A 22,524-nucleotide genomic window follows, 5' to 3' on the forward strand; every position below is an offset into this window, starting at 1 on the left:
CAGCAGTTTTTATGATGTACTCGCAAGAAATAGTAGTTGAAGCAAAAGAGAGCATCAAGAAGCAAATTCAAAACAAATTTAAGCCTAACATGCTTCCTATGCATAGGAATCTTGTAAATAAACAAATTCATGAAGCATAATGCAACAAACATAGAAAGATAAAACAAGTGCAGCTTCAAGATTTTCAGCAAAAAGAGAGGTGTTTTAGTAACATGAAAATTTCTACAACCATATTTTCCTCTCTCATAATAATATCCAGTAGCATCATGAGCAAACTCAACAATATAACTATCAAACGAAACATTCTTATCATGAGTCTCATGCATAAAATTATTACTACTCCCAACATAAGCATAATCAATTTTATTAGTAATAGTGGGAGCAAATTCGACAAAGTAGCTATCATTATTATTCTCATCATCAAATATAGGAGGCATATTGTAATCATAATCAAATTTATCCTCCATAACAGGCGGTACTAAAAGACTACTATCATTATAATCATCATAAATAGGAGGCAAAGTATCATCAAAGTAAATTTTCTCCTCAATGCTTGGGGGACTAAAAAGATCATGCTCATCAAAACCAGCTTCCCCAAGCTTAGAATTTTCCATATCATTAGCAACAATGGTATTCAAAGTATTCATGCTAATATGTTCCATGGGTTTTTTAATTTTCGGATCAAACCATCCATGTCTTAAATCGGGAAATAGAATAAGAAGCTCATTGTTGTCCATTATGCCAAACTAGTGTAAACAAGAAACAAAAAGATGCAATTGCAGGATCTAAAGGAAATAGCTTCGAGCACACACACAACGGCGCCAAAAAAGTACTTTACCTGGGACCGGAGTATGAGAGCCTTTTACCTTTCCTCCCCGGCAACGACGCCAGAAAATAGCTTGATGTCTACGGGAGCTTCTATTCTTGTAGACAGTGTTGGGCCTCCAAGAGCAGGGGTTTGTAGAATAGCAGCAAGTTTCCCTTAAATGGATCACCCAAGGTTTATCGAACTCAGGGAGGAAGAGGTCAAAGATATCCCTCTCATGCAACCCTGCAACCACAAAGCAAGAAGTCTCTTGTGTCCCCAACACACCTAATAGGTGCACTAGTTCGGCGAAGAGATAGTGAAATACAGGTGGTATGAATAAGTATGAGCAGTAGTAACGGCACCAGAAAAGTGCTTGCTGGCGTGCAGTTGATGGTGGTAATATTGCAGGAAGTACAGATGCAGTAGAACAGTAAACAAGCAACGATAGCAGTATTTAGGAACAAGGCCTAGGGATCATACTTTCACTAGTGGACACTCTCAACATTGATCACATAACAGAATAAATAGATAGATGCTAGACTCTACACCCTCTTGTTGGATGATGAACACCACTAATCGTGTAGGATTACACGAACCCTCAATGCCGGAGTTAACAAGCTCCACAATATTCGATGTTCATGTTTAAATAACCTTAGAGTGCATGACGGATCAACATAACCAAACCAAGTACTAACATAGCATGCACACTGTCACCTTCACGCTACGAAAGGAGGCATAGATCACATCAATACCATCATAGCAATAGTTAACTTCATAATCTACAAGAGATCACAATCATAGCCTACGCCAAGTAATACACGATGCACACACTGTCACCATTACACCGTGCAGGAGGAATAAACTACTTTAATAACATCACTAGAGTAGCACACAAATAAATTGTGATACAAAACACATTGCAATCATAAAGAGATATAAATAATCACTTCACTATGCCATTCATAACAGTGAATAAGTATTCTGTGAAATATAGCCTAAGAGACCCACACGGTGCACACACCGTCACCTTTACACACGTGGGACAAGGAGTCTTCGGAGATCACATAAGTAAAATCCACTTGACTAGCATAATGACATCTAGATTACAAGCATCATCATATGAATCTCAATCATGTAAGGCAGCTCATGAGATTATTGTATTGAAGTACATAGGGAGAGATTAACCACATAGCTACCGGTACGGCCCCGAGCCTCGATGGAGAACTACTCCCTCCTCATGGGAGACAGCAGCGGTGATGAAGATGGCGGTGGTGTCGATGGAGGAGCCTTCCGGGGGCACTTCCCCGTCCCGGCGGCGTGCCGGAACAGAGAATCCTGTCCCCCAGATCTTGGCTTCGCGATGGCGGCGGCTCTGGAAGGTTTTCTCTGATTTCGTCGAACTCGGTAGGGTTTTCGCGACGGAGGCTTTAAGTAGGCGAAAGGGCGGAGTCGGAGGCCTGACAGGGGGGCCACACACTAGGGCGGCGCGGCCCCCCCTTGGCCGCGCCGCCTTACTGTGTCGGTGCCCCATGGCCCCACTTCGTCTCCCCTCCGGTCTTCTGGAAGCTTCGTGCAAAAATAGGGACCTGGGCGTTGATTTCGTCCAATTCCGAGAATATTTCCTTACTAGGATTTCTGAAACCAAAAACAGCAGAAAACATGAACTGGCACTTCGGCATCTCGTCAATAGGTTAGTTCCGGAAAACGCATAATAATGACATAAAGTATGCATAAAACATGTAGATATCATCAATAATGTGGCATGGAACATAAAAAATTATCGATACGTCGGAGACGTATCAAATATCACGACACAATCTCATTGGATCTTATGAATGGACAAAAGAGGCTTTCATCTAAAGTATGTTTACATGTTCTACATCATTGCACTTGTAGATGCATGTTAGATTTGATTGCCCCTCCATATCTCGTGGCAATATTAGATCTGATCATAACATAGACATTACGTCGAACAACTCTCTTGTGGATTAAAAGAAGCCAAGCCTCAATCACAATCATGAGTGTTGCAACCTATAAGATAGGTTTCATCCATGCACCCTAATGAAACCAATGTTATATAAGTATTGGTGAAATTGACTCTACGCCTTACCTAACAGCCTAACAGTGGTGGTGTGGAGGGGTGGTTAGGGGCGCTTACTGATGCCATGGAAGACAAGGGCGATGAGCCGGTGCCAGAGATAAAGGGAGGATCGCATGGTGGGGACGGGTGGGATGTGTTAGCACCATAGACAAATGCAACTAGTTGGTGGCGGAGATTGATGAGTGGATTCTAGATTCATTTATATCCTCGTTTACACCGGATAATTCTCAGATATGAGATTATTCCTTTTACCTGCCACTAATCATCAATAGTTGCAAAGATATGCAAAAAAATACTTGCAAAAATGGACGTATTAATGATGAAACCCGAGCAAATATGGGAAGTATCACAACATGGGGAGAAGCCGTAAGTCAACATGACACAAAATCAAATTGGCAGATACTTTAACGAGGCATGGTATGGGCACACATGCTCATACCGACGCATGTACCGTGAAGGGGCCCATATCAAATCCACATCAGATGCTCCAAAACTCTTGTCTCATCCTTTGCACTTTATAAAGGAGAGGGGGCAGCGAGTAGTTGCATCACCTCCAACATGCTAAAGCTCTGCCGCCACAACCAAGGCGAAGCTAGAAGAAAATGTCATTGGGGTCAGCTTTATATTCTCTCTACTGCAATGGTGTCATACTCTATAGATAAATCTTAGTACCTTTCATTGGGATTAGCTGACCCCAATGCACATAAGGCAGCTCCGTCCCTGGCCACGACCTACTCGCCAATCATCTCCATACGTAGTCATCTTTATTGCCATAAACTATTGTATATATTCTCAATTCCTTCTCCATTGGCGACATTGTACGGCTATCAAGCATTCATGTTAAAGTATTGTCTTCTATAAATTTTAATATTATTGATCTTATTGTCTTCTATAAATTTTAATATTATTGATCTTATTGTGATGTGTGAGTATTCCTCTTGGGTTAAAGTACAAAACATCACACGTAAACTTTGAAATGGAATTATTGGTGTAATTGACCCTCTATGTTTTCAGGTATCCAAGACCCCAAAAATAATCAAGGTGGATGCACGAGCAGAGGAGAGTGGAAGGCTACACGAGAAACCCGTGACAATAAGGGGAGTACATTAGCTAGAAATAACTCTTTTTGGATAACCTTGATGTCACAAAATGCTAATGCGTTAGTCTAATTTACCTTAATAATAAAGACATTCTCGCAAGACGGAGTAGGCCCAATGTTTGGACAATTGAATCCATATTTCTACGGTAGTAAATTGTAGTGTTACAAGGATGCATCACTGGCTTACACCAATGTTACCATAAGTAGATTTTGTCACTAATTGAACTCATTTATATCTTATGATATCTAAACCTTTGCCCTTGCCTATTTCTCTGCAACGATAAAACGGCAACAGATAATAATTGTGTTGGTCCGAGAAATAAAAACGTTACAAGCTAACAAGAACTTGCAAGAATCACATTTCTGAGATTAATCACTTACTTGTTTGATAAACCTAGGTCTATAAGAAAGAAGAGCTTTTACTAGAATCCAAAATCGGATCGAAGGTAATCCCAAATCTATGGCCCTGTTGCTGCTGAAGCCAAAGATCTACGTTCCAGGCCCATCCATCTAGGTTTGTGACGCCAAAAACCTAGGTTAGCTCTGGTGCCAAACCGTGCGTGCCGAGATATTTCAGCTCCATCCATCTCCATCGGTGGTGACACGCAAATTATTCTCACCCCCTGAGGCCTAGCTCTAAACAAAACATCTGACTTGCTTTTCCATGGGGCCTGGCTTCACACTTCTTTGAGTACTTTGTGCACCTAGTTTAACACCTTGCGTATCTAACCAAAGTATCTTTGCACCCAACGAGGCTGCTTGGCATTGGTGCCAAACACGCCCTAGTTAAGATTTTCTTCAAGTAGCACACATAAAAAACCTCACATATATGCAACCAACTAATGACTATCCCCATGAGTAATGCGATAAATAAATTTGTTGCCCAACCAGAGAAGAATCAGTTTATCATTCATTGGTGAGATTGATTTCCCACACGGACCAGTCCCAAATCTCACACTGGAGATCAAGATTATAGGAGTAGATGGAGGCAACTCGAGCAACGGCGGCGGATGTTGGACATGGAGCTCCTGGTGCTCGCAGTGGTCGTGGAGGTGGTCGCGGAAGAAGTGTTGCCGGTGGGCGCGATGTTCGCGCAATGGGCACACATGCTTGTGCTGGATGTGGAGCTGTCGGTGGCGGTCATGGAGCTGCCAGTGGTGAGGATCATGAGGTTTTACCGTTGGCGAGTTTTGAGGAGCCGAGAACGAGAGAAATGAGCAGTTTGGGGGGAATACCTGTACTCCCGCACCTGGCTTTGCATGCGCCTTATTTTCTGACAGAAAACAAAAAAACATTATACGTCCTAAGCATTAGAACGGAGGGAGTACTTTTTTTTTCTATAAACAAACTTTTGCAAGTAATACTGACTACGTTTACTTATAAACAAAGTAATACTGACTACGTTTACTTATAAACAAAGTTCATTGACTCATTGTTGGAAGAGTGAGGAAGAAATCTGGAGTGCATAGTTTATCCAGAGACTGAAACGGTTATAGTGAAGTTCAGTGGCGGTTTGGATTCGTCGTCGTTTCCCTTTCCACCCGTCCCAAGAACAGGTCAAACAATTGGTCTTTAAGTCTTTCTAAGATCGATTTGCACTAATCACCCCGTGATTTAGCACATGTGCAAGCTGCCACCTCGATTATCTTACGTGTACACGAAACGTTTCATAATTATAGGTGCACGACAGGGTAATCGACCAAGACTCCATAGACGTTCACGTAGACAGTTGCATCTGGCACTGGCATGTCGTCACGATTTTCGTAGGGATTCACGATGCCGGCAGCGGGAGGATGTCGCTTGTGCCCCTAGCCCCTAGGCCGGTAGTAGTTTGGTATGGCCCGCTGCCAGCCTAGAAGTAGCAGGACGACCTGGAAAGCAGCTTCCGACTCCACCGGCCAGACCGGCGCCGACTTGGCCGCATCCTGCCGCAGGCGCAGCCTGTGCCACACGATACGGGAGGGGCAACCTCGTCATGGGGAGAAACCAACGCAGCACGTAGCCGCGACGGCTGCTGAGCTGGTGACCGAAAGCGTGCCGTCTCCACGGGCAAATAGGGAGCAAAATATTAAGCACTCGTTGCTTTTTGGTACTAGCTGATCACAAAATTGCAACTTTAGTCACCCGAGCCGCTTCTTTGTTTTTGGGCTTTGCAACCTTTGGAGGTCAGTGTCGTAAGACAGGACCACAGCTAAACGTCCCTTTCAGTGAGAGCTATATTGTTCACTGTGCTCTTTTTGTCATCCTCCGTAAAATCTAGTCAATTTCTTGTAAGATATCATAAAAATATACTTTATAACGACTCTAATGCAATAGATTTTATATTGTATATGTCAATAATTTTTCGTAAATATTTGATCAAAGTTTACAGAGTTTGACTTTGACCAAACCTAGAACACAAAGTTATTATGAACGGAGGAAGTATAAATTGAAAAGAAAAAGAGTGGGAAGGTTCGAACCGAGAGAAAAATTGTCGCATTTTTTTTATTGTGCTACCTAGTACTCATGTGTAACTTAGTTTTTCTTCACTCGAGTTTTGTTAAACCTATTTATATCAAGTGTGTGTGCATCATTTGGCAATTTAATCGTACTAGCGACAACTGCACAATTCATGCTAATGACAAATTTATCTCTTATATCTACGGTAAAAAATGATTTTCTATTCATGACGTGTCCTAGTGAGTAGAGAAAACATGAACCGCGTGCAACCAAATTACACTTGAGTGTACTATCGTTGGAATATGTGCGAAAATCCTAAAACATATGGGACACCAACCTAGCAAAATGAATTTTGTGCATAATGATACCAACTTTCCGTGTTCAGGTGTGATCTAGTGTTTTCTCATTGAGACGAAGGTATCTGGAAGAATTAAATAGTAGGTTGGCTTCTCCTAGCAAGAGATGGTCTATTTATCGGTTCCATCGCTAGATGGTGTCTCATTTATTATTAGAGAAGATGTAAAAGGTAACCCTTGTAACAAATTGTTATTTTGCTATCTATGAGACATGTAAGACAAAAGGAAACGTAACTGACCTCGGCTATTTAAGATGCCGTGACGATTTAGCAGGAAAAATAGTAATTTGTAGATATTTATTTAGAAGCGCCAAATTCATTAGACATTTACGTGTAGTTTGAGTCTCGATTTGATCATCAAAGTGATCTCACAATATAAATCATATGCCACAAAAATAAACAATTGGAAACCTCATTCAAATACGGATACAATGATATACTCTTTGCGGCATATAACTTATATTTTAGTGGTTAACTCATGGTTCAATGAAAGTAAGTGGTGGGAGTTTGTAACTTTGTATACGTGAACGCAGGGACATCATAAGACAATGCTTTAATTTACACGTTTTTGGTGATGTTAAGCATGGAGGATGAAGATGCAATTGCTAGGAGTCCCTCCAAGAAAATAGACTAAACTACAGGCCCTTGAAGAAAAATAAATGCAAATATTTAACAGCCTAGCCGTCCGGACTCCGGAAACAGCGCATTTCAGGACCAAGAGCAGAATTCCTCGATTGTTCAAACTGAAGAAAACTAAAACAGCGCGTATTTACCATTTCGGCCCTCACCCCTCTCCCTCCCCAACTCGCCGTCGCGACGCACGAAGCCGCCGCGCCGTCATCGCCGAGGGCACGTGGTCCAAGCAATCGCGAAGCAAACTGCGCGAATCGCGTGGAAGAGAAGGGAAAGGGGCGGAGGAAGGCGAGAACTCGCAGCAACCAGCTAAGCAAAGGGGTAGGTACCGAAGCGGGGAGGAGGCCGAGCGGAGCCAGTCCAGTTGGCTGGCGCGACGGCCGCCGACCTCTCCGGCGGCGGGATCCATCAACTGGAGCTGAGGGTTCCTGGTCCACTCCGGTCCTAGCCTGATCTGTCCATGGTACTGTCCGGATCGTATACTTGTTTAAGCTTTTCCCTTCCTAATTACTAGCTTAGTTGCCGTGCGCTTCGCTCCAAGTGGCCGCGGATCGGATAATCGTTGCTAGGGTTCGAGGTTTTCTCGACGATATGAAGGCTTGTGGGTGATATGAAGGAGTTCTCGACGATTCGGACATCTGAATTAATAAATTTATTTACTAGCTCATTTTTTACTTAGGTTACGTGACGTGCCATAGTTCACAGTACACTAGGTAGAAGTATTGAGCTTGCCTTGGCCCTATTTTAGTCTTTCTTAACTTGTTTAGTGAGCCACTTTCAAAGGAGCTTCTTCTCGTACTAGTCTGTGATAGGTAGTATGCTTTGGTGGTGAATTATTTGTACTGTAATCAATCTGGGGCGTTATTCTTAGTTCACTTTGTAGCGAAATGGTCATTTCCCGCGAAAGATGACAGAAATTATTAGCCTAAGCTCTCATTTGCAGCTAAGTTTCTTCAGCGGTACTGCGACACAGAAATGGAAACAGGTTTTAATGACATTTTTCTATGTGTTGTCATCTGCTATTTCTTTGCCAAGCTTCTCGTGAGTCGTGATCCCAGTCTCCCATAAGCTCTATTCCCCATTGTTCACCACCTCTCCGTTTTAGTATGAATGTATTTCACACCTTTCTGTAGAAGCTAAGCTTTTTGGTAAAAATGTTTCGTGCGTCACACTCAATATTATATTAGACTATTAGATCCAAGAGGTCCTGAGTTCGAGTCCGTGTCAAAATCGAGAGTTGTAGAGAAAAACAACTATGCCCGACGCAATATCTTTCAAGAAAACACAAAAAAGCTTTGTGTTTCGATGCATTGATAGAAGAGAGTTATTTACAGACCCTAAGAAGGGGCACGCCCGAATTTACAACACCATACCCTTAAGAGCTAAGCGCTGCCGGAAGTAGCACCGAAAGACCCATTGACCTTGCTTTCACCGATATAATCAGGCCTTGGCCATGATGCTCGCCGTCGAAGATCACCTAGTTGCATTTCTTCCAAATATAGCAAGCCGTGAGCATGATTGCCGAAGAGATCTTCCTTGGAGTGGTGGAGGCAGAGAGGATGAACCAGTCCACAATGTTTTAGCCCGCAGCGCATCCGGGGTGGGGGGGTGGGGGGGATGCAGAAACATAGTCAGGAGTACAGCATATTCATCAGGCCTCAGTGTTTCATGCTTGGCACAGTCAGCACCAACTCAAAATATGATTTTCTTATCCATATTCTCACTAAAGGTGTATGACAGTTCAACAAGATGTCACGGTTCGCTAGCATGATTGTGGTAGTCAGAGTAGATCAGCCATTAAATATCAGGTTACTCATAGTTCTGTTATGTCTTGACAACTCTTTGATTATTGCTACTTGCAGGGAACTCCGGCTAACATCATTGTGGGTTCTCATGTTTGGGTAGAGGACCCAACTCTAGCATGGATAGATGGCGAGGTTATCAGCATAAGAAATAACGAAGTTCATGTGCAGACATCAAATGGGAAAAAGGTACTGTTTCTGTTTCTTATGCATTCCACATATCTTTATCTTGTTATGAATTAATTAGACATTTTTTTCTTAGTAGTTAGCATATCATTCTTAACCTCCTCTGACTGTGTTACATTGCTCAGTTTATATCTAAGAAAAAGGCACCTTACGGCCCTTGTCACTACTTACACATGATTTGGCTAGAGCATTAGGTTTATTTATTATGTGGCAGAAAATGGATCGTGTATTTCATCAGTGCTTTTGTATAGGTTACTACGGACAGATCAAAAGTTTTCCCCAAGGATATGGAAGCTCCACCAGGAGGAGTGGACGATATGACAAGATTATCATACTTACACGAGCCTGGTGTTCTACAGAATCTTGCTACGCGTTATGAACTGAACGAAATATACGTGAGTTGTTATCTTTTGTGTCAAAAATCTTACTCTGAGTACAATTGTATAAATCGTATAACTTGCACCACACCTGATAACCATTCTGCTTCATTCTTAGACTTACACTGGTAGCATTTTGATTGCGATAAACCCATTCCAAAGATTGCCACATCTTTATGATACCCACATGATGGAACAATACAAGGGTGCAGATTTTGGGGAACTGAGTCCTCATGTCTTTGCCATTGCAGACGTTGCTTATAGGTGAATTAATTTTCTATAATATTCATATACATTTTCATACATGGCCCAATATCAATACCTACCTGATGCAATCTATTAATATGGGAAACCAGGGAAATGATAAATGAAGGGAAAAACAATTCTATATTGGTCAGTGGTGAAAGTGGTGCTGGCAAGACTGAAACAACGAAGATGCTTATGAGATACCTAGCGCATTTAGGTGGACGATCTGGAGTAGAAGGGCGAACTGTAGAGCAACAAGTTCTAGAGGCAAGAGCGTTCAACCTTTCTTTTTATTTGCTTACTAATTTTGGCTTTCAAATGGAGAACATATGCATTGGCGATTGTCTTATACCCAACAATATTTCAGTCAAACCCAGTTCTTGAAGCTTTTGGTAATGCAAAAACTGTGAGGAACAATAACTCAAGGTAACTATTTGCTCGATTGTTATTTTTTCTTCTGTGGAATTGTTTCTTCCTTTTTTGGGATATCACGAGCTGGTTGTTTGGCATTCTCATTGGTTTCTAATTTTTGGTGAAGTCGCTTTGGCAAGTTTGTGGAGATTCAGTTCGACAAGACTGGACGAATCTCGGGAGCTGCTATCAGAACTTACTTGCTGGAAAGATCCCGTGTATGCCAAATAAATGCTCCGGAAAGAAATTATCATTGTTTTTATTTTCTCTGTGCTGCACCACCTGAGGTAGGTTTTCACACTGACTAACTATTACTACCTGTCTATTTGCCTTTTGGATATATAATTCAATGTAGTCTAAAAGGTCCACTTCTTACAATGTATTCCTGTAACTTGCAGGACACTCAGAGGTATAAGTTGGCTGATGCTAGATCTTTTCATTACCTCAACCAGTCAAGCTGTATTGAGGTTGAAGGAATTAATGATGCAGAAGAGTATTTGGCAACAAGGAGGGCCATGGACATAGTTGGAATCAATGAGGAAGAACAGGTCTGTGTCGTATTATACTGAAGCTATTGAGAACACCTGTTTCAGTAATAATGACATACACCATTATTGATTTATTTTATAGGAAGCTATATTCAGGGTTGTAGCAGCTGTACTTCATATTGGAAATATAAATTTTGCCAAGGGAACAGAAGTCGATTCATCTGTGATTAAGGATGATAACTCCAGGTTTCACCTTAACACTGCGGCAGAGTTATTGGAGTGAGTACATTTTCTCCCTTCAAAGGACATTCTGTACCTGTTATTTTCTACATTTTCTATGTGACCACAGATCAATGACTGCAAAAGTTTCTTGCAGGTGTGATTGCAATAATTTGGAGAAGGCACTGATTACACGAGTAATAGTTACCCCTGAAGAAATTATTACTAGAACACTTGATCCCGAGTCTGCACTTGCAAGCAGAGATGCATTAGCGAAAACAGTATACTCCCGATTGTTTGATTGGTAATGATACTTTGGCAGAAAACTCCAATTAGATTTTTATCTACTTTCGAATCTTGACATTTTGCATTGTTACTGTGACCTATGGACAGGATCGTGGAAAAAATTAATGTCTCCATCGGACAGGACCCAAACTCTAAACAGTTGATTGGAGTTCTTGATATCTATGGGTTTGAGAGTTTCAAAATTAACAGGTTAGTGTTTTCCAACTTCACTGAATTGTACGATTATTCATTTCACAGAATTTGCTAAAACAAGTGGCTGCATTCCTCTGAACAGTTTTGAACAGTTATGCATCAATTATACAAACGAAAAGCTGCAGCAACATTTTAACCAGGTATTTCATGGATTTGGTTTCGACTGTGGCTTTTATTCTTAGATATTTCTTTATTTTCTCGAACACACACCAAATTGCATGTCATTCTGTAGTAGAAGAAGAGCGCCGACAAGGCGCAAAAGTTACAAACTAGAGCATAAAAGTACATATTTCTGACCTTGGTTTTAACTTGTGATGTTGTCTTGCAGCATGTATTCAAAATGGAGCAAGAGGAATATACCAGGGAGGAGATAAACTGGAGTTACATAGAGTTTGTTGACAATCAAGATGTCTTAGACTTGATTGAGAAGGTACATAATTCTTCATTTTTTTAATACTATGTCATGACACACAAAATGCGAGGTATTTATTATGTAACTTATGAAAGCAAATAGCCAAATAGCTAAAAGTTGAGCTATCTAGGTTATTTAAGTTTTCCTTGTGAAGTTGGTGGGCGAAAGATAAATATTGATGAAATTCCCCCGAAGCCCTTTTTCTTGCCGTCATCAGTTAATCACTGTAAATAATGAAAAGTCCACAAGAGAATCACCTAATTAATTGTTCTTATGGTGACATGATCAGCAGATAGTCTGCTTGGCGCTTTGCTTCTGCTTTTTTATCTTATAACAAACATATTTCTTGCGAACTTACGATAGCATAATTTTGGCTAGAAGAGGAACTTTTGTTCTGTAAGTTGGAAACCCTTTAGGCTCCAACATCTGGAAGTTGGCCAGTTCGATAAAGTTTCATATCATCATATGTAAAGGAAAATTCTGCTTTACGCTCCTCAACTCTCTGAAGTACATCTTTCACCCCTTAATTCTAAAACGAGACAAAGCACAGCTTAAACTCTTAATACTGTTCACCTTTCACCCCTCGGTTGGTTCCCAGATGGTTTTAGGCTTGCTTTGACTGACATGGACTGTGCCAGCTCAGGGCACCTTTTCCCCAAAAGCATGCCTGCTGCAAAGCTGTTAGTACAAAAGCTTTCGCATGTGGCATAACTACTTGAAGGGTGATGTACTGAAAACAGACACGTCTTTCCTGTGTCAGATAAAACCACTCTGTTGGGGTTGAGGGGAGTAAAGTGAATGGTGTTAAGAGTTGAGTTTGTTTTATCTCGTTTTAGAGTTAAGGGGTGAAACTTAGACCTTGAAAAGATTTAAGGGGTGTCAAATGGATTGATTAGGGTTTGTGCTTAAGATTTAAAGATATATGATGAATTAACCCCTTTTTGTGATGCTCAACTAGTATACATATCCAAGAAGTAATAAGGTAGCTAATTGACCTATACAAACTAGCAACTTGTGACGCTTGTATCCCCTTGTCGAAAAAAAGTTCTATTACGAGCCAAGGGATGTCTAAACAAGTTTTCAGTATTCGAGTAACGGAAACAAGAGCAAACATATTGCTTTTTGGCTCATTGCAAGTATTCTGTTTATACTTTTCTTTATACAGTACCACTAACGTGTGTTCTGCTATTTTCAGAAAGGCGGATTGATTGCACTTCTGGATGAAGCATGGTATGTTTTGGAACTTGTTACCATTCCAGCCCAACATATATAGCTTCAATTGCTATGATATCTAGTATGATTGTATATTATTTGAACTGATATCTGACATGTTGTGTCTTACAAAGTTTACCATATTTCTGTGTACAGTATGTTTCCAAGATCAACACATGAGACATTTGCGCAGAAACTGTATACAACATTTAAGAATAATAAGCGATTTGTCAAACCAAAGCTTTCACGTACGGACTTTACAGTCGTCCATTATGCCGGTGATGTAAGCTTTCTTCATCAAATTGTGGTCATATAGAGAAGTACAGTACCATACTAATTGGACAATTTTTTTGTATCATCCACAGGTGACATACCAGGCTGATCATTTCTTAGACAAGAACAAAGATTATGTAGTGGCTGAACATCAGGATTTGTTGAATGCTTCTTCATGCCCTTTCGTAGCTGGTTTATTCCCTTCACTCCCTGAAGAGTCATCGAAGTCTTCAAAATTTTCATCTATTGGTTCACGTTTTAAGGTGAAGCTGTACTTGATTTTATTTTGCTCACCACATCCGTATAAAACTTTACAGCATTAAAAGGAAACTCACTCCTTTAGAAGTTATTTAGTGTATAGTTTATCAAGCACCAGTTGCCAATACATTCTCTTAGCGTTTAGTTATCTCCTGTATTGTCTTTGCGACTATAATGAGTGCTTAAGTCTTTATTAACTGTTTTAGTTATCTCCTGTAAGCATGTTACAATTACAAATAATTATGATTTATCTTGGTTCAGTACTTCAAATAGAGAAAGTAAATCTTGTGATTCTCCTTAGTCCTTGTAGTGCCCTTGACTTACTTTCTGTTGGTATTCTTTCTGTACGATCCTCAGCTGCAACTTCAATCTCTCATGGAGACCTTGAGCTCTACTGAACCCCATTATATTAGATGCGTGAAGCCCAATAATCTCCTCAAGCCAGCCATTTTTGAGAACACAAATGTGATACAGCAACTACGATGTGGAGTAAGTGTAATATACTCGTTCATCCTTCTTATCATACCATCAGTTGAACTAATACTGACTTTGCAGGGTGTTCTTGAAGCTATCAGGATAAGCTGTGCTGGATACCCTACAAGAAAAACATTCTATGAATTTGTTAATCGCTTTGGTGTTCTTGGCCCTGAACTTCTAGAAGGAAGGTAAGCAACCTACACAGAAACCAAAATAATCCTCTGATAATTTATTTTATCTTTCAAATTAGTCACTTATTTATATATTCCTATGATCAGCAATGATGATAAGATTGCATGCCAAAAGATTCTGGAAAAAATGAGGCTGGAGAACTACCAGGTAGGACATGTTACCAGTATTAATTCGTTCCCTTTAATATGTAAATTTGCACCATAGGGATTCCCCTACGGTAAAGGTGTCAAAAATATGTTACCAGTATTATGACCAATCACTCGTTTCATTTGACTAAGCGGTGCTTAATACCATTTAGATTAGCATAGGAACCTAAGAACATTTATCACGACACAATGATTTCAGAGAACTGAAATAGTATCTCTTTATATTACTGGGCGTTCTTACCTCTTTACATACAACCCCGAAACCGAACTCCCAAAACAATATGTGAGATGTTTATTCTGTGATTCTTATCTACTGTCCTATCTGTGACGTCTTGACATCTATAAAAAAAAAAGAGGGCGCCTCAGGAGCTGCTTCCATCTTCCAGATGTGGATTGCAGCACATGGGTGTTGGAATGTTGGATGAACCACCCATCTCTCAACATTACTAGCCATTTCTTCTTTTCAGTTTAATACTGTTGCTTGCGTACTTGCAAATTCAGCAAACTTAATCATTTAATGTAAAAAAAAATGGAAGTAGAATTGTGTCGCTCTTAATTCTTATGTAGTCTATTTGGTTGATTTCCAGATAGGGAAAACAAAGGTGTTTCTGAGAGCTGGACAGATGGCTGATCTGGATGCACGAAGGACAGAAGTGTTAGGAAAAGCAGCAAGAATTATACAGAGATTAATGCGTACATATATTGCACGGAAACAGTTTGTTTTGGTTAAACGATCAGCAACACGTCTACAATCTTTCGTTAGAGGTATTGGCTTCTCTGTGTGTGCGCGCACAGCTTAAAGTGTCGATCTGCTGGCCGATGGTCCATGCAGGCAGACTGATCGTGATGTCATATCTTCTAATGCAGTTGTTGTAGTATTCTACAGATTTCATGTGCTCATCCTTTCCTGTGTTGTAACCCAGGGACGTTGGTTCGTAATTTGTACGAGTGCATGAGGCGAGAAGCAGCAGCAGTGAAAATACAAAAGAATGTGCGTCGTCACAAAGCACGCGAATCTTATTTACTACTGCAATCAGCTGCAGTCACGCTGCAGACAGGCTTAAGGGCCATGTCTGCTCGCAAAGAATTCAGATTCAGAAAGGAAACTAAAGCAGCTGTCCATATCCAAGTATGTCCTGCTTTAATCAAATTCTCAATATATTCATCTTTTTACTAAGCATTCTATACCCTGAGCTCCATCAAATCTCTGAAACTTCACTATTCTCTACCATGACTCATTATATAAACTCATCTTGTGATATCACATTTTGAATGCAGGCTCGATGGCGTTGCCACAGAGACTATTCACATTATAGGAATCTGCAGGGAGCAGCTCTTACATACCAGTGTGCCTGGAGACAAAGGATTGCAAGAAGAGAGCTCAGAAATCTCAAGATGGTAATACCCTACCCTTTGCATTCCTCCAATGTTCTTTACCATGACCCATGTGCCATTTCTGTGTTATTCATGAACCTTCTGCAGGCTGCGAGAGAAACAGGGGCCCTTAAAGAGGCCAAGGATAAGCTTGAGAAGCGTGTTGAAGAGTTAACATGGCGCTTGGGACTAGAGAAGCGATTAAGGGTACCTGTGATTTGTTCATTTGAGTCCTAGTACTAGTACTGGTGACCTCTTTGGACTTTAGTAATATGGACGTTTATGCTTGATGTTCATTTTTGCAGACTGACCTTGACGAAGCAAAAGCTCAGGAAATTGCTAAGCTGCAAGAAACAGTGCGTGATATACAGCTGCAAGTTGACGAAGCAAAGGCCATGGTAGTTAAGGAAAGGGAGGCAGCCAGAAAGGCAATTGAAGAAGCACCTCCAGTAATCAAAGAGACTCCTGTATTGATCGAAGACACTGAAAAAATTAACTCTCTAACAGCTGAAGTTGATGAACTGAAGGTATGGTGACAGCTGAATCATTTTGTACACGTCTCATGTAGTTATTTTTATTTATCTGGCACTCCCTCCATATCACAAATAGATGACGTTTTGGACATCGACATGGTCTTGAAGATGTGACTGGCCACTAATTTCTGTTGAATATATTTATAAAACCAAAAGAATACTGATATTCTAGAAGTACTTTCTGTGACAAATGTATACATATGATTTTCAGATTTCTGATCCTAATAATTAAAATGGTACTCATAGTCAAAGCTTTAAAAGTTTGACCGAAGACATGTCCAAAACCTCACACATTTTTTATAGAGGGAGTACCTGGTTAATAACAATTCTGCAGAGTCAGTGCGTAACATAACATAACCCTATGTGTAATGTTTTGGAAGCAAGGTCATACATAAGTTTTTTTTAATGGTTATGTACGACATTTCGTTGACAGCAATATTAAACTCTACCTTCATTTGAACCTGACGCTCTGCTTTACTCTATAAGATTGTCCCACCTTGTGCTTACCATATGTTCATCCGAACAAATGTTGTCACCTGTCTCTATTTACCCTGGAGAAGAAAAGCGAGAGTTCTGCTGCCTGTCAAGTGCTAAGATTCTATAGTGATTAAACTGAAGGATGACACAGGGTTGAAATTCAGAAACTTTTGTTTGTTTTATCATAAAGTCAAACTTATGCTGGATTTTGATTTCACAGGCTTTGCTCCAAACTGAAAGGCAAGCGACGGAGACTGCAAAGAAAGAACATGCTGAAGCTGAACGGAGAAATGAAGAACTAATGAAGAAATTCGAAGCCGCTGAGAAAAAGATCGAGCAACTTCAAGATACTGCCCAGAGGTGCAATCCAAATAAAACTACCAGTTATTATTGTAATTTTGATTTAATGTTTTGCTTGTTAAGGAGGATGCCTCCATTTATACTTTATTAGCATTTTAACACGGTATGTTTTATTCTGCATAAATAAATATTTAATATTATTATCATGCATATGTAAACAGGCTGGAAGAGAAAGCAACTAACATGGAGTCTGAGAACAAGGTGCTTCGTCAGCAGGCTGTTGCAATTTCTCCTACTGCAAAAGCATTAGCTGCATATCCTAAGTCTCCTTTCCAAGTATGTCATGTCCGTCGTATTTGTATTCTGTACAAATATATTATATATTCATCATAATGACCTAATATTTCAAATTGACTGACTATATTAGCTGAGAACTCCGGAGAATGGGAATGCTCCAAATGTGGAGGTGAAATCATCACCAGTAAGTGGAAAGAACATGGCCATACACATGACTTACAAATAAATGCGTAATTGACATGATAAATAACTCCTCTGTATGACATCTTTGTGCAGGATGTAACCCCCATCCCACTGAGTCTCAAAGAGCTGGAAGCTGAAGAGAAGCCTCAAAAATCACTTAACGAGAAGCAACAGGTGTGCTATTTGTTGACTACAGTACTTTGTTTGTTCCATCTTTCCCCTTGAAAGAAAGTTATGCACCTTTTTTTGTTTGATCCGGAAATTGTATCATTTGTGTCATTCTAACGAGATCTCCTTTTCACCATATATGGTTTTTGTAATTAACTTTCTATATCGAAATTTTATGCTCCAGGAAAACCAGGACCTACTAATCAAGTGTGTATCACAAGATCTGGGATTCTCCAGTGGTAGGGCTATTGCAGCTTGCGTTATATACAGGTGCCTTCTGCACTGGAGATCATTTGAAGTTGAAAGAACTGGTGTTTTTGACCGTATTATTCAAACAATTGGCACTGCTATAGAGGTAGGTCATACTCATCACTTGTTGTCAGAAATACATTCAAACTTTGTTTAGTTTGATTTAATCATGATTTGATATCTTAGGCCTTCACGATGGACCTTGAGTAACACATATTAAGTAAAAGCAGTAGTAACATATATTGAAATTTTAAAATGCCACAAGAACACAGATTTATATTCTCATTTTCCATGTTATTTTGTATTGTATTGCTATAGCACTATACAGTCAAGTTTGAATTCTTCCTTTCCAAAGGTCCAGGACAATAACGACAAGTTAGCATATTGGCTCTCCAATTCATCCACATTACTGCTGCTATTACAACGGACACTGAAAACAACTGGAGCAGCTGGACTCACTCCTCAGAGGCGAAGGTCAACTGCTGCATCATTTGGGAGGGTTTTTTCGGTAAAAAACATCTTTCTCCTATCCAACTCTTTGCTTCTCGCGTTCTATTTTATAATCTGAGAAATTCATAATTTCATCACTGCTGGAAACACAAGGGAATTCGAGCTTCACCACAAAGTGCTGCGCGGCCTTTTCTTGGTAGTCGTTTGATTGGAGGACTAGGTGATCTCCGTCAAGTTGAAGCCAAGTATCCTGCTCTGCTTTTCAAGCAGCAGCTTACGGCCTTCCTTGAGAAGATCTATGGAATGATTAGAGATAATCTGAAGAAAGAAATATCTCCATTGCTCGGTCTTTGCATCCAGGTATGATTGTTGACTCTAGAATTCATTTTATTTCACAGAATAAGAGAAGACTTCAGGCTTTATTTTTACCTTCACTTGCTTGCAGGCACCAAGAACATCTCGTGCAAGTCTGATAAAAGGATCTCGTTCCCAAGCCAATGCCTTGGCCCAACAAACTCTGATCGCACATTGGCAGAGTATTGTGAAAATATTAACAAACTACCTGAATATTCTGAAAGCCAATTATGTATGTAACCTAAAACTATAAATGGAAATACTAATTTTGAGGGAGAATATGCATTAACATGTACTTATTGATATGCACAGGTCCCTTCGTTCTTAATCAGCAAGGTGTTCACACAGATATTTTCGTTTATTAATGTTCAGTTGTTCAATAGGTAAGATATGCCTCTTGCTCTATCGGCGGTACATTTTACTTCTTCCTACTAGTATTATAAGATATTCCATATCTTGTAGTCTGCTTCTCCGGCGTGAGTGCTGTTCATTTAGCAACGGAGAATATGTCAAAGCTGGATTGGCTGAGTTAGAGCAGTGGTGCATTTATGCCACCGAAGAGGTAGGGGTTGGTGATTTTTTTTCCGTTGTGATATTTAATTTGTGTGCTAATTTTATGTGGTCTATAGTATGCAGGTTCTTCCTGGGAAGAATTGAAGCATATTAGGCAGGCTGTTGGATTCCTTGTATGTGTTCTATACTGATTAGAAGTTCTATTTGCGACGCTCTGAGTGGAAGTTGTATAAGCTAATCGGTTATATACTTGTCCTATTAGGTAATTCATCAAAAGCCAAAGAAAACATTGAAAGAAATCACCAACGATTTGTGCCCTGTAAGTGAATTTGGACTCAGTTAAGCTTTGCCAGTCATTAAAACATATGTTGGTTATGAATTGTCACATATTTTGGGAACTTTCAGGTCCTCAGCATACAGCAGCTATATCGAATTAGTACAATGTATTGGGATGACAAGTATGGCACCCACACAGTTTCGTCAGAGGTAAGCTTGTTATAGTTAGTTTAATTGCTGGTCTGTGTTCCTTCACCATTATAGTTCTGTTTTTAATGGTGAAACAAAATGATTGTAGGTCATCTCAAGTATGAGAATAATGATGACAGAAGACTCAAACAATGCAGTGAGCAGTTCTTTCTTGTTGGATGATGATTCAAGGTTATTTTCTGGTCCAGGTTCAGCAATTAGTTTATCACAGTTATTTCATGTCTCTGATCTAACATTGTCCATGATACTTCAAACCACAGCATTCCATTTTCGGTGGATGACATCTCAAAGTCAATGACAGAAATCGAGGTAACGGATGTTGATATGCCACCATTGATACGGGAGAACTCTGGCTTTACCTTCCTACACCAAAGAAAGGATTAAACGGGTGGTCCTCCCCGCTTGTGAATCTCTTCCACATTCCTTTCCCCACTCGACCTGTGAAAAGATCATGTACATATATGCATGCCATTTTTTTCCCTACAAATCAAATCTAGTCTGGTCAGGGTAATTGTAGATCAATTTGATATTTCTGGTTAGGTCATCCGTTTGATTGATTGGTTCTTTCTTCAATTTGGTCTCCCTTTTTTTGGGAGCTCAATTTTATATTGAAATTGCCAGGGGTCGGATGCCCCTGGTCAGGATCGTGAGCTGCTTTTGGAAAAGCTCGTGGTCCTTTTAGCCTTTGGAAAGGTTTTCCACAGCTACGAGTCGGTTATTTGTATTGTCCATTTCAATCCTCTCTGTATTGTGAATTGGCATGGAAAAGAAGATCATAGCTGAAAAAATTGTCACTGTATTTTTTGTGTACTCTTCTTAGAATCTTGTATCATCTGCAATTCGATTCACAATCATACATTGGAGTTTCATCGTTATTTGGGCATGTACAGATCATAATAATCTTCAAGTTAACATAGCAGATCATATGTTAATCCTGTAGATAACTGCACAATTTATTTTTCTTGAGATACTTTGACTTAATTAGATTCAGATATAAGAATTACCTCTGATGCCGCTCCACACACCTTGATGAAGTTGCTATGGTGACAACGTCCGCCAGATTTGTAGGATCAAACCTAGGATGGCCGTTCTACACTAACATATTTGTACAGAAATGCCATGTTGGCGCACTCAAACCACTATGGAATCCTATGGTAGCCAGCTTATCACCAATATCGTGAGTCAAAATGATTTGGACACATGGAAAGGCATGTCTTATGACCTAACTGTATGTGGGAGCCAACATGCTTTGATAGAAGCCACTACTCCTTACCAATTTTGAGTGTGACTCAAAACTGCCGCCTTATCAATTTTGAGTGTGGCTCAAAACTATGTCTGGTTTAGCGTAAGCCTACACGGTTAGTAAGTGGTTGGAGCTAGGTGGATTGGATCCGACTGATCTTAACTTGACAAAGGTTGGACCTTAGCCGGTTAGGGACAAGAGGTGGGTGGGACCAATACCAGCTTAGGGTTAGGGTTTCAGAACTTGGGTCAGAAGTGAGTGGCGCCTCACCCACTCCTATCCTGTATAGGGGTGAACACGTAAGAGACATCGCTAACCAGTCTACTTTCCCCTATTGTCCTTCTGTATCGGAGGAGAGGCTAGCACCTCATTGGCGCCTCTCGCCGGAGGTTAGATCTAGGACAATGAAATAAAAGATACACAAGCTAATAAGAGATGAATAAACTTTGAGGCTCGTGAACATGAGAAACTACCCATATAGGAACCCGTTCAACCTAGCTAATGGATCTATACTCCATTCTCCCCCTTTAGCATGAAAACACAAAAAAGGAAGTGGGAACTAGGTGATGCTAGCGCAACCTAACTACTCCTCATCACTCTTTTCGCTTGCTTCATTCTCATCGGCTTCACATATCACTCTTAGGAAGAATATAAAAATATTAGAGACTTCACATCTCTTTTATACCTATTTGGTCTTAGAAAGAATATGAAAATGTTAGAGACTTCACATATCTTTTTTTGACTCTATTAAGAAAGGCCCTTCGCTCAGGGAAGAAATGATTACCGTGCACTTAATTTTATTGTTTTAAAACAAAATATTAAAAACATATTTGCATTCATTGCTCACATCAATGGTTAGATAGTTTGGGGCTCCATTGCCCTTATCATTGGCACATTTAACTTTATTCACCATATCACTTTTTTTCATTACAACCCTTAAATTCACATGTTTATCTTGCATGTTTTCCGCATATTTATTCAACTCTTTTTCTTTCATTTTTCCTAAAGGGTGTCTGCACATGTCAAGTTTGGGGAGTGACCTAGCACTATCTAGTCACCCTTGAGCTATGAACAACACAAAGCATGAATGAAATTTTGAAGTTTGGCGCAACGATGAAAAATTAGTTGAAATAGCAATGAAATACGATGAATATATAGATATGTTGAATATAGGTGGAAAAACTTTGGCTTTATTTTGGATGTACAAGAAAACATATCATGCTTAGTACGAGAATGTATAGCAACGGGGAGGTTGATTGATCAAT

General features: G+C 40.1%; 1 protein-coding gene across 1 annotated transcript; it reads left to right on the plus strand.

Annotated features, from left to right (window-relative positions):
• The first annotated feature begins 7,612 nt into the window (after positions 1-7,612).
• Positions 7,613-20,815, plus strand: LOC124660173 (myosin-17-like). The gene is made up of 39 exons (XM_047197970.1): positions 7,613-7,898; positions 9,298-9,426; positions 9,675-9,818; positions 9,919-10,064; positions 10,157-10,313; positions 10,414-10,472; positions 10,585-10,744; positions 10,856-11,005; positions 11,088-11,224; positions 11,322-11,468; positions 11,558-11,659; positions 11,745-11,802; positions 11,991-12,092; positions 13,270-13,304; positions 13,443-13,569; positions 13,652-13,822; positions 14,175-14,306; positions 14,373-14,482; positions 14,573-14,633; positions 15,220-15,397; positions 15,556-15,761; positions 15,911-16,030; positions 16,115-16,213; positions 16,312-16,533; positions 17,237-17,376; positions 17,538-17,652; positions 17,744-17,797; positions 17,890-17,970; positions 18,149-18,319; positions 18,569-18,721; positions 18,817-19,023; positions 19,109-19,249; positions 19,330-19,400; positions 19,480-19,579; positions 19,647-19,703; positions 19,793-19,849; positions 19,936-20,016; positions 20,105-20,187; positions 20,277-20,815. The coding sequence occupies exons 1-39, from the start codon at positions 7,896-7,898 to the stop codon at positions 20,398-20,400; spliced, it is 4,590 nt and encodes a 1,529-aa protein (XP_047053926.1). The 5' UTR covers positions 7,613-7,895; the 3' UTR covers positions 20,401-20,815.
• The last annotated feature ends 1,709 nt before the right edge of the window (positions 20,816-22,524 follow it).

This window comes from Lolium rigidum, chromosome 6 (genome assembly GCF_022539505.1).
Source record: "Lolium rigidum isolate FL_2022 chromosome 6, APGP_CSIRO_Lrig_0.1, whole genome shotgun sequence".
In the NCBI taxonomy this organism is placed as follows: Eukaryota; Viridiplantae; Streptophyta; class Magnoliopsida; order Poales; family Poaceae; genus Lolium; species Lolium rigidum.